The 12,395-nt window shown below is 40.4% G+C and overlaps 1 protein-coding gene across 3 annotated transcripts in view; it reads left to right on the top strand.

Annotated features, from left to right (window-relative positions):
* Positions 1–12,395, top strand: part of DPYD (dihydropyrimidine dehydrogenase) — a 353,065-nt gene that overhangs the window by 169,340 nt on the left and 171,330 nt on the right. For all 3 annotated transcript variants that reach the window (XM_065675625.1, XM_065675624.1, XM_065675626.1), the window contains 2 exons: positions 3,420–3,589; positions 5,217–5,427. In XM_065675625.1, coding sequence (XP_065531697.1) covers positions 3,420–3,589; positions 5,217–5,427 — 381 coding nt within the window. The remainder of the gene's footprint in view (positions 1–3,419; positions 3,590–5,216; positions 5,428–12,395) is intronic.

Here is a 12,395-nt window from a genome sequence, read left to right as displayed (position 1 = left end):
CTGTAAAACAGTCATTGATAAAAATCCAAACATATGGCTAATCATTACCCCTAATAAGTTACTTTTGTTATTTTGAATTATATTCCAGTGATGTCAAAAGCATGTATAAATTATCTTGATATAAATAGTGTATATAAGGTGGGCTTGGAAAAAATCTGGTATTAAAGGTGGTGTTGGTGACCCATATAAGCAGCTGCTTTCTATATTGTTGATAAATTGTTTGACTTGATCCCAGATTATGTGCTCTGCATGTTTTACAGGTGCATCTTCCTTACCAAAAGAACTTAGAGTCTAAGACTCAGGACAACAGTAGTATGCCAGGAATTAATAAGACAACACTTGCTTCATAGGCACCAAATGCAGTCTTGTTTTATGCTTTTACATCTTTGTTTTGAGTATGGAGACGGCTGCTGCATTTGCTCCCCAAGTATAGCTGCTTTCAGTGGCCCAGAGTGTGAAATCATAAGCCCCAAATGGATGTGTGAGATGGGGCTTGTGATTTCTGTGCCACGTTCCCCCGTGGTCTAGATTCCCCAGTGTGCAGATTGAAAAGCAAGAGATTCCATGTACAGTTACCTGTAGTAAACCTGTAGTATGTATATACAGTACGTGGTGGTGTACATATGATCACATGTTTAACCACACATACACCTTTTTTATCAGTTTGCACCTTTTTTGTGTACAAACTGATCTTCTTAGCATTCAGAGATTTCTTTTAGCATCAAAGATTTGGACTTGATGATCTTAAAGGTCTTTTCCAACTGTCGTGGTTTAAACCCAGTCATCCACACAGTTTGTACCCCCCACCTGTCTTTCTTTCCTCCTTCCCCGCCCCCCCGAGGGGATAGGGAGGAGAATCGAAAGAGTGTAACTCCCATGTGTTGAGATAAGAACAGCCCAGTAACTAAGGTATAGCACAAATCACTACTGCTACCACCAATGATAATAATGATAAGGGAAATAACGAGGGAAGAGAATACGATACCACCCGCCGAAATGAGCGTGACCGAGAAGAAAGAGTGCCAGGTAACTCCCAGTTACCTCCCTGGGCATGACGTGCTGCGGTATGGAATACCTCTTTGGCTAGTTTGGGTCAGGTGTCCTGTCTCTGCTTCCTCCCGGCCTCCCCTCCTCTCTGGCAGAGCATGAGACTCACAAAGTCCTTGGTCAGAGTAAACATTACTGAGCAGCAACTGAAAACATCGGTGTTATCAGCGCTGTTCCCAGGCTGAAAGTCAAAACACAGCGCTGCACCAGCTACTAAGGAGAAAAATTTACTGCTACTGCTAAACCCAGGACACCAACCTAGCTGATTCTAAGAGTCTGTGATCAACTTGGGTTGCCTGCTTATTTAGCAGGCTTTCCATGAGCAATGTGTTGAAGAATATATCTTCTGCAGCAAATTATTCTGCATATAAAAGCAAAGTTTATTACCCCATTTTATGCAAAATATTTAGGAAGGGAAACTCTCGGTGCCATCTGTCCCATCTCTCTGCTGCTTTGATCAAATGCGTATTTATTTTGTCTTAAGCTAAAAGGGAGCTGAAATGGGTTGGGAGAAATGGGTGGGTTTGGTGTTTTTTTTGGTTGATTCTATGAATTTGACTAAAATTCATGAGTTTATTATTCTGTGTGGACACATATCACTTACATACTATAAGTCACCTGCCTTCATGAGGATCTGTATAGTGTGATGTGCATCTTTGAAAGCGTTGCAAAGTAGTCCTGTGGATTTGCCAGGATATGGAATGATATTTTTTATGCATTAAGTCTACAGTGATAAAAAGGATGAACTTTGCAGAGTTAGCCTTTTCTGAGTGACAGTAATAGATAGCCCTTTGGTGTTGTCTGTTAATTAACATGGTCTTTTTTGCTTAATTTTCCTCATGTCTGTCTGTAGCTGCAGCCACCTCTTGCTCTCTAAAGCACGGGGTTTTAAACTAAAACACACGTCCTTTTCTTCTTACTATGACAGTTCTCTAAATAATAGACATAATAGACTTATTCATAGTAAAGTACATAGTCTGCATGCTTATTAAGTTCTGAATGCCAGTAGTTCATATAGTTTCCTCCAAAAGGAAAGTACAGATACCGAGACATGAACTTACCTTGGGAATGTTCTTTGTTCCCCTTGTTGTGATTGATACATCCTAGATTAATCCTGTAAAAGCCCTCCGAGCTGCCATTCTCCTGCTGCACTTGAGCTTTTTCCACTGCTTAATGTACAATTTTGAGGGAGTAGGTTTGTTAAAAAGGAATGAGAAAAGTTTAGAGGGAATTGTAGAATAAGAAACCTATTTAGTAAGTAGTAAATGCAGTGCCATATATATTGGGGGCGTGGAGAGGAAGGAAATGAGAGCATTTGCCATACATTAAGCATTCCACAAATGGAGAGATAATATGTGCATTAGGATGCCGTTTCTCACTCTGTTTCTATGTCTAGATTAAAAGCTTTGTTTCTTTGACTGATACTTGTTTTTCTTTCCAATTGCATGTGCGAAGCTGCTACTAGAGCAGGATACTGGAGTTACGCTGCAGCGAGTGCCTCCTGACTGAAATGATCACAGGCTCATTGAGAATATAGCTTTATGGCATTATTTGTTAAGTTGCCATAATTTGCCTAATCAAGTTGTATTTAAACTTGTGATAAAGTTCAGTCTTATACTAGGAACACGCAGAGTTCAGTTTTACTTAGTGTTTCTTGTATCATTGAATCATCAAATCCAAGCTGTAGGTGACGAACACATCATGTTATCATTCTCTCCAGGTAACTCTTTGGAACTCGTCTGTGGAAAGCCACTGTAGATGAAATGTTTTCTCCCAGTGGAAGATGTAGGAATTACTGTCATAACACTATTATTTCTGCCTGATGTTCAGCTGCTGTAGAGAATCGCCTCTGAGAACCATGTCACAGCCAGATCAGTGTTAGTGCCTTGTAGAAAACTAACTGAGGGGAGTAACTTTTACAGACTATTACACAAAACTATCAACAAATGGCCACCTTTTGGTGAATGACAAGCGTTCTTCTCTATAATCTGTTAAGAGGTGGTGTTGGGTTTTTAACTGGGAGGATAATGAATCTGATCAGAGAGAATCTTACTTCTTAAATAAAAAGATCTCACGATGCTAATCTCAACCTGACAGGACCCACAATCCTACCAATGTGTTGTCATTTGAATTCTTTCCAGATAGAAAGGTGCAGCTGCTTAGAGTACTGACTATGAAATTATGTATATGAGCATATCTTTAAAATGGGAATAAAACTGTCTTTCAGTGAAGCAGAATAATTTGATAGTGACACTCCATGCTTGAGAGCTGCAAGATGCAATTTTACACTGCTTTGAGTACAAGTGCCTTTTCAGCTGTCATGCAGAAATGGTTTCTCTGCTTGAAAATGGGGTTTTCCTTTCATCTTTCAGGGATGTGTGCCTGTCACTCTCCGTTGCCATCAATACATGGAACTGTGATTGTACTTGGGGCAGGAGACACTGCTTTTGACTGTGCAACATCTGCTTTACGCTGTGGAGCTCGTCGCGTGTTTGTGGTCTTCAGGAAGGGATTCACTAATATCAGGGCTGTCCCAGAGGAGGTAAAACTGGGTAATAGCATGTATGAGAGGGCATATTGATGGTTATTTTATACAGGACCTGAATGCGTGCTGCAGGTCAAGACATCTACTAAAGGTTTTTGTTTATAAAAATGCTCTTCAAATGTATAAATGCTTATTAAAGATCTGAGGCTCACTTTACATAGTCTCTCTACAAATGATTTTCCTCTGCTGTACCTGTTTCCTGTACCATCAGAGAGATGCATTTGCATACAGGGGAACATTATCTGGTAAATTAGAAAATACAGTAGATTTTTCTCACCTTGGGAGCACACCAGAAATCAAATGGTCATTTGAGTCTTGTACATGACTCTTTTAAGTCATGGTTGGATCCTAGAATGACGCCTCCTGGCTGCTGTTTAATGAACCTCTGTGACTGGGATGTTGTCTTTGGTGCCTCTAAAATCTTGTGAGAAGATTACTTACAGTGATTTTGGCTTTGAATAACTGCCAGGGCAATGGGGCGGCGTCATTCATCACAAATTTCAGTGTTCAGTTTGATTTTCTAGGTCGGCTTTGCACGTCAGCATTTATCAGGACATCTGTACATTTTGAAACCGACTGCTTCCTCAGCATCTCTGTACTACAGGAGTTGTTTTTCAGATAGATTTTTGGGTTTTGGTGATCTTTTCCCATTATCATTTACTTTGTACACTTTGCACTCTTAACATACTTTAGGATATCAAGACATGGATCTTTATTATGAGGTTTATGGTAGTTTGGTTATCAACAGATAACCAAGACGGTGGGCATCTTACAGGTCTCATAGAAGGAGAATGGAGGTGCAAAAAAAGGTAATGGAGTGTTTCTTGATGCATAATTGCACTTTCTGTAAGAATTCTGAACATAATGACATTGCTGAAACCATTGCACAGACTCGTGTGCTATTCAGGTACTTAACCACTCAGGAATCAGCTTTCATTCTGAACCAAGATCTTTATTAGCAGCATGGGTAGATTCCTCAGTGTTGTCAGTACTCATCCAGTCATGCAGTGGCCTTGACATAAAGTGAAATAAAAGCAGCTTTGGGTAGTAACAGCCATGCTACAATGATGTCAGCTTGGAGATCACATGTTCAAAGAAGTTGTCATGTGAACAGAGATCATCGAATCCCAAAGACTTTGCTAACACAAAATGCTGTTTGGCTTCAGCACTTTTACCACAGCAGAGATTCAGAAGATCTGAAGTTTGGATTGTCACTCAGGAAACTTCTTTGCACACAGTACTCAGCATTTCATGACATCTTAAAATCAGAGTAGACACTAACCAGGGTATGGACTTAATTAATAATTGGCATCTTTTAAAAGACACAGATTCTTACATGAGAGAACTCTTTCAGAGGAGTTACACATATTTATCTAACAGGAACAATAAGAAAATTGAGTGGAGAAGTATTTGCATTGTAAGTTTACCTACTGCCCCTGTCTAGAGCTGTTTGATCCAGTAGTATGGAAGGCTCTGAAGTTGGCATTGAGATGACACGGATAACTTCCATTGCAGAAGAAGGTGTGCTAGCATCCTGAGTTAAAAACTGGGTTATGGTATGTTGCTGGGTTTGGGTTGTGCACAGCAATGTTCAAGGTATATATTCTATTCTTCTACCCTACAGATGGAACTTGCCAAAGAAGAGAAGTGTGAATTTCTGCCTTTCCTCTCCCCTTGCAAAGTTGTCCTTAGAGGTGGACAAATTGTTGCTGTGGAGTTTGTTCGAACTGAACAAGACAGTGATGGAAACTGGAAGGAAGATAAGGATCAGGTTGTCCGTCTGAAAGCTGATGTGGTGATCAGTGCCTTTGGCTCCGTTTTAAGTGACAATAAAGGTAACCCTGACTAATGCATTCCGGGAATGCTGATTGTTGTTCTAGCTACAGCTGTTTCTTGTCCTTTGACAGTGTTGTGAAATGAGTCTTCTGGAGGAAGGCTGGAGGAATTCCTCACAGGAATTTCTTTGTCCTTTAGTTTTGCCTCTTAGGAGCAGAGGAGTCTGATAACAGAGGAGTTTTCTGTGTATCACTGTGTAGAGTGTATCACTGTATATAGGAATTCAGATTACAGGTGCAGTTGTTCAGTATATTTTGCTTTCCTCTCTGTAAGTGGGATCTCAAAGAATACTCTTGGGGATTTCTTCTGGTCTCACTAATTAACTTTAGAGAAACTCATTATACTGTAACTTTAAACTGAACTGATCTGATCTCTGGCACCTTCCTTTTACCTATTAAATTAAGTAAGAATTAAGATCGATTCATTATTCTGGTTCAGCTGGTCTGGGTATCACTCATTTCTTGTGCATACACAGGAGAGCTGCGTCTTCTCTCATATATACCATATTCATTAAATTCACCCATGCTTGTCATGGCTTGTCTCATTCTTTAGTTGCACTTTATAAGCTTTGTCTTAAAAATTAACAATTATATACTTCCATATTAAAGATCTAGAAACTGGCACGAAGGTGGCATTTCAAAGACTGAAGGAATTGTCTGGGTGTAGCAGATTGCTGACGAACATGAGTACAACTCAAAACACGGGAACTGAGCAGAGCTCAGAGTGTTCTCTGACACTAGGTTAGATTGAAACAGTTCAGGCAAATGCATCAAATGTGCCTTGGAAGTGAAAAAACCCACTGACTCAGCAGAAGACAGATTGATAAAATGGATAGATCTTCAGCCTGAAGATGCTCATCAAGCTTAGGGAGTTCTGAAAGGCTTAGTGCTCAGTGTGCCTACCTTTTCAGGGCACAGTCACGCCAGCCAATTAACCCATGACATGTTGTCATGGTGTTTTGGGTATAACTGCTCTGACAGAAGACTTGGCAAGTGCCTCAGAATGCATGCCACCAGAAAAGATCATAATCAGATGCTGGTTCTGCCAGTGTAAATGGAATTTCAACATTCTTTAGCATAATGTGGGCTTGTGAATCTTTTCAATCAGGGAAATCGTAAGTCTAAAATCATCTAAGCAGAGTCTGAATCTGAATGAGCTACTCACTGCTTTTTGTTCACAAGTCCAGTTCTGTATAAAGTTAAACCATCATACAGCCATGAGTCTAAACTCTCTCCTGTAGTAAAAAGGCAGGATCAACCTAGTTCCCTGAGGGACATGTGAAGTTAGGAATCGTCCTGGAATTATCTTGTTTGTGTTACTATTGCTTTGGGGTAGGTTCATGCAGCCTAGACTGTTATCTAGACAGCAGCTGTACCCTAGAATAAAATCAAATTGGTAAAGTAAATCTTAGCCTGTGCCATTAGTAGGTTTTGTTGTGATTCACAGACCCTGTAATAAAGCAGTGGTTCTGTTTTCTCCTGTATTAAAACCTGCTTCAGCTAAAAGGTTGAACTTAGTGTGTTGCTTATACTACTGTGCCAGTCATGTATCTCCTAGTTAGTATTCACTGTCTAAATGAGTTGTTGTGAGGTTTTTAAATAGGAACCTAAAATGGGAGGGGAACAAAGTCATGCTGATCAGAGAGTTATTTACCTTGGGGGGGAAGCAATACACCTCAGTTTCACAGTGTATTTTTTGGTGACACTGCTATTAGAATAGCAATCACTTTACAAGGAAAAATGCCAGGCGTTTGTTTTGGATGTTATGAAAATGAAAAGAAATTAGGGCTTGAGGGAATCAATTGTTTATTTTGAGCGTAACCGTTTCGGTTGCCTTTAAATCTATTTTTGGGCTAAGCTGTCTTAATAAAAGTCAAATTCGCTTTTCACCGTTGGGTGGGATTACAACCAAACCTGCACATGTAACAAAAAGAAACTGGGGGGGGTGGGGGGGAACCACAAAAAAACCCCAACGGAATACCCCACCAAAATAAAACAAAAGGAAACCCCAAGTCATCTTCTGTTCTTAGTGTTGGATTTCAGAAAGGAAGCCCATTTTTGTATTTTGTATTCAAAAGATGGATATATTCTCCATCAAAAGGTGAAAATACTGGAGGTGCTCAAAACTGGGCAGTGTGGTGACCAAACTGATCCCACGTTGAATTTGACCAAACTTTGAAGGAGGAGATGGAGTAGGTGACCTCCAGAGGGTCCTTCTGTCTGAATTATTCTAAGACTGGCAGTGTTCAAGGCCAGGTTGGATGGAGTCTTTGGTGACATGGTTTACTGTGAGGTGTCCCTGCCTATGACAGGGGGTTGGAACTGGATTATCTTAAGGTCCTTTCCAACCCAAACCATTCTATGATTCTATGACTGGATGACTGAGATGCAGGTTCAACGAATGTGTTAATTGTTGCTGATAGGAAGAGCTCTGTCATAGAATCATAGAATTGCTTTGTTTAACAAGACATAAGCATGTGGGTAACTTATTTCTGCTCTCAGAGAGCAGAAATAGCTCATAGGTTAGAAAGCTTTTTATTGTCCTCAACAAGATGTTTCCAGTTCTTGTGCGGTAGCTGCTACATTTGCAGCTTAGGTTCCACGTGCTCACAGTAGGTATTTAGTCTGTTTGGTTTTGTAGAAATGAAATGCTGGTTGTGTTTTTAAGCAACAATTCTAGTAGGTATTCATCCTCCCATTGGGGATCATAGAAGTGGATCATTAAAAAGATGGACTCCTAAGTCCATTTGATGCTTGGGAAGTTGCTAATAGACAAAACAGGAGAGTTGCCTTCTAGACTATTGTAAGAACATTACCTCTTTACTGAAAGCAGTAAAAAAACCCCTCAACAAATAGTTCAAATCAAACCGCTGCAGATGGAGTAATAAATATGTTTTGCTTTTTGTTGAGGAAAAACAGGTTTTTCAAGCACAAACTGCTTTTTTTTGACTGTACAGCTTACCAAAGCCTTCAAGGCATCACAACTGACCTATATCAACAAAGACATGTGAAAGAATTTTGTCCCTTTCCTCATGTTCCTGCTCTTTTGCTTTGTTATTTTGGAGGCTTGTGACATATTAGTGAATGAGTGAAATATCTTCTGTCACCATTCCAAATTGCAGCTACTCAGTCGATATACAAATGTAATTCTGTGTACAGCCTTCTTAACACCAGTCCAGTTGGTTTTAAAGGCTAAACTTGGAATAATCATTTTCGTACCTATTTTGTTCCAGTGAGGAAAAGGGAACCATTTGGTTGGACTGCAAAATTGTCCTTGTTCTGATTTCTTTTCCTCAATTTCTGAGAAGTACATGGACTTTCTGAAGATAACCATGGAGAAATTATGGGAAATAGCATGCTTGATCAGCATGTACTGTAACACGCAGTGCAGCACAGGGGAGTAAGGGAGGATGGGACACAATGTAAGTTTAGTTAAGCATTCTATTTAGTGGGCAGCAGTAAAGAGAAAGGATTCCCGTGTACTGGAACACTAAATTTTAGCATGTTAATGTCTTATTTTATTTTCCTGGAGAGACAGAAGGGGAGTGCAAAAAATACTCGAGCAAATTCCAAATAACGCCTTTGCAAAAAACCCCATAGTAATCTATTTGTGAGGACAAAGTAGAGTATATGAAATATTTGGTAATAAGCAGCTACTGCATTGCAAGTGAAAGGGTAAAATTCAATTTCGTGTTCTTGGGAATCATTCACAACTTTCAGATATTTTGCTTTTACTTTTAGGGCAACTTTCATCTTGCTTGGGAGCTGCAGCAGCAAAGCTCAGGTGGCTTTCCTAGAGTCTAACTTTTGCCCCCCTCGGTACAGTTAAACATGCAGGAAAGAGAAGTCTGCCCAAGTAGTTTGCAATGTTATTAAGCCACTCATAATTAATGTTTATTTCTATAGACTGAGAAACATTTCCTGGGGAAAAAGGGAAAGAGCTTGCATAGCTCTAAGCTTGTAATGTTTTAGTTTTCCTTTGTACAGATGACACAGAAGGCAGCAAACCTGCAATGAGTGTGGTGATTCTTCATGCAGCTTGCTCAGATGATGAGATAACTTCATCCTCAAAGCGCTGAAGCCTTGACTATGTAATGAGAGGCTAGGAGGGTGGAAGAGAGGTGACTGGGATGCCCCAGTTGGGAATGCCCACAGGGGTGACCTGGTGTCTCCCTGGGAGCAGAGCATCTCCCTCACACCCACAGAATGCACCTTTAGTCACCAGAATTCTATAAGAATTGTCCTCTCAACCTAAATTTATAGAGATTCACAAGATTCCTACTGAAATAGGTAGGAGTGTTCCTGCTGAGTCATTTGGAATATGATTTTTCTCTACAAATAGGTTTACGGAATGAGTCGGAGTACAGCAGTTCTACACACTGAAATGACAAGCTATTTCCAGTATCCCGAAGTGGCTTCATGATGACTTCTAAAGCTCTGTTAACTTAGATCAGGAATTCTGCTCTTTCACCCAATAGGCATCTCTACACATTTGCTTGCTGGTGACAAGCAGCAAACAAAGTCAGTACCAGCCTGCAGGCTCTCCTAGCATACATGGACCCAGCTTTATCCAGCTAAACCACTTCTTAATCCTGATTCAGTGTGCTGGTGTGGCAGAGACTGTAGGAAGCAGGATTGCGCCTTTATTTGCTGGGCATTTGGACAGGGCAGTGTCAGCAGTTAGTCTGCTGGTGCATCCGACAGCTCTAGTTTTGCATCTGAGATGAAGAAAGTTGCAGTCTGTTTGTATGTTTCTGAAGTGATGTTGCTGTTGGAAAGGAATTCTGGAAGATGGATATCAAAAATAACATCAATGAGCTACTAAAGCTAAAATTACAGGAACTTATGAAATTGGTTAAACATAAAAACCATTAAACTGTTTATTGAAGCTTCACAGATATACTGCAGCTAATGAGCATTTCTGCTATTTAAATAAGCCCAAATTGAACACACATTACATGGATACATAATTAGTCATGGCAGTCAAACACACACAGGCTCACTTTTAAAGCTTTATTTGAGGAATCTTTTCCATTTGATTTGTTTTGTTAATTAAAATATTTTTTCTGTGTTCACTTATATTTTAATATTGTTTTTGCAAGCGCTGTAATTTGCTGCTGCTTTCCCATTTGTGTGTGTGTGCGCTGTGAATACAGCAGATTTGGACTATATATTCAGAGCTGTCCCTTTGTTTGGTGTTATTTGTGTTAGCGTCACTTGATAGCATCAGAATAATTCAATTGTATGTTGTCTTTCATCCAGAAGGATCTTTTCAAATGATATATAATACCTCACCAGGATATGGAGGAGAAGGCAGCACAGCCACTTTGAATTGACAAGAGAAAAGCTGTGTTAGTTTTCGGTATGGGAGTGCGTGGATTTTAAAGACTGTCTTTTCTTTACCCTGTCCCAAATCATGCACCAAAATCCCCATTAGGTGTCTAGTTTGCTTACTGTTCAGTGCCAAACAATTCAGAGAACCAGTATTCGGGGTCATCTCCTTTCAAGCTCAGGTTTGGCTCTTAGACACTTTCTTAGGGGCAGAGAAAAGGCTTCTCTTTCTGCAGGTGCTCTAGGATGTGGTCCCTTCCTCCTCACAGTGTCTCTGGGTACCAAATCCAAACTGGGAGGACATTCGGAACTCTTACATAAAGATGGTTTTAAATCATGCCCTTATTTTACTTAACCTACATCTCAGTATCTGCTGGATACTGTGTCAGCCCTGCTACCAAGGAAATGTTCTTTCCCAGCTGGAATAATACTGGTCAGGCAGACAAATCCCCAGGCCCTGGGGAGATGCTTCAGGTGAGGCTTATGGTGGCCATTCTTTGCACTCAGAAAGCTTTTGGTATAATTATGTCTAGACAGCTGTTTTAGCACAAGGCAACCCAAAGTTAGGTTTGAGAAACGTAATAGATTCAAGATGACAGAGGCTATACCCTGTTTTTTTCCACAAGATGAAATAAGTTGTCAGAACTGCCAGTTTTACATAATTTCGTCTGAGAAACTACATCTCTGATAACAAGTTGCCTTCTCACACCTTCACTGTGGTTCAGTCCTGTCTCAGAGAAACAAAAATTGTCTATTAAATCCCCAGTACCAACTCCTTCAGCACCAAGGGTTTTTCCAAGCATGTCTTTACAAGCCTTCATGTATTTAGCTTGCGAGAACTGTCCAGACCACATGCTGAGCTGGTACCACTGCATGCAGGAAGTTATCTTGTACGTGGCAAATAGAAGATGGTCAAAAGCTTTCTCGAAGTACAGGCAGGCAGAGACACAGTGAGAAAGTTAATCTATTGATGTAGAAATGTTACTCAAATAGTCTTAATAAAACCATCAGCCATTGTGAGCACTTCCTTTAAAAAGCAAACACCCACAAACAGCAAAACCAGGCAACCAAAGCAGCCCAAATGCTCCTTTTCCAGACTGGAAAATGCCTCCATCTGAAGGATGTGTGATCTTTCAGCAATCCAGATATTTTTCAAGGAAACCATTTCATGAGGTTTTGATGCTGTTACTGTGCAAATAGTTTTTTTGCCAAGTTAAGCCACCGAGTGCATGCAGGGTGGGAGGGATCGTGCAGGCAATAGGTCTTGCAGATAGATTCAATACTTCTGTTACAAAATCCTGCTGCAGTCTTTCAGCTTCAGACTGTCTTCTCTGAGTCTGCCTTGTGAACCAGTTGCATTATAAATACTTTGGATTTGAGTCCTGTGTGTATGCCAACGGGTAAAGGTTGGACTTGATGATCTTAGAAGTCTTTTTCCAACCTGGTTGATTCTATGAGAGCGTAGGTGGGACATGTAGGTGACAATGTTTGTGCCTTGCTTCCTATTTTGTTGGTTTGCCCTTGATTATGCATAGCCCCCGCTTCGAAATTCACTTCTAATGCATGATTTGAGGGTGAAGGGAGATGCAGAGCCTGGGAAGAAAATGCCATCATGATGCTCTACAAGAAAGCTGCAT

The sequence above is a fragment of the Lathamus discolor genome, chromosome 3, assembly GCF_037157495.1.
Source record: "Lathamus discolor isolate bLatDis1 chromosome 3, bLatDis1.hap1, whole genome shotgun sequence".
Lineage (NCBI taxonomy): Eukaryota > Metazoa > Chordata > Aves > Psittaciformes > Psittacidae > Lathamus > Lathamus discolor.
Note: the sequence above shows the minus strand (reverse complement) of the source record. Positions and strands in the feature narration are given on the sequence as shown.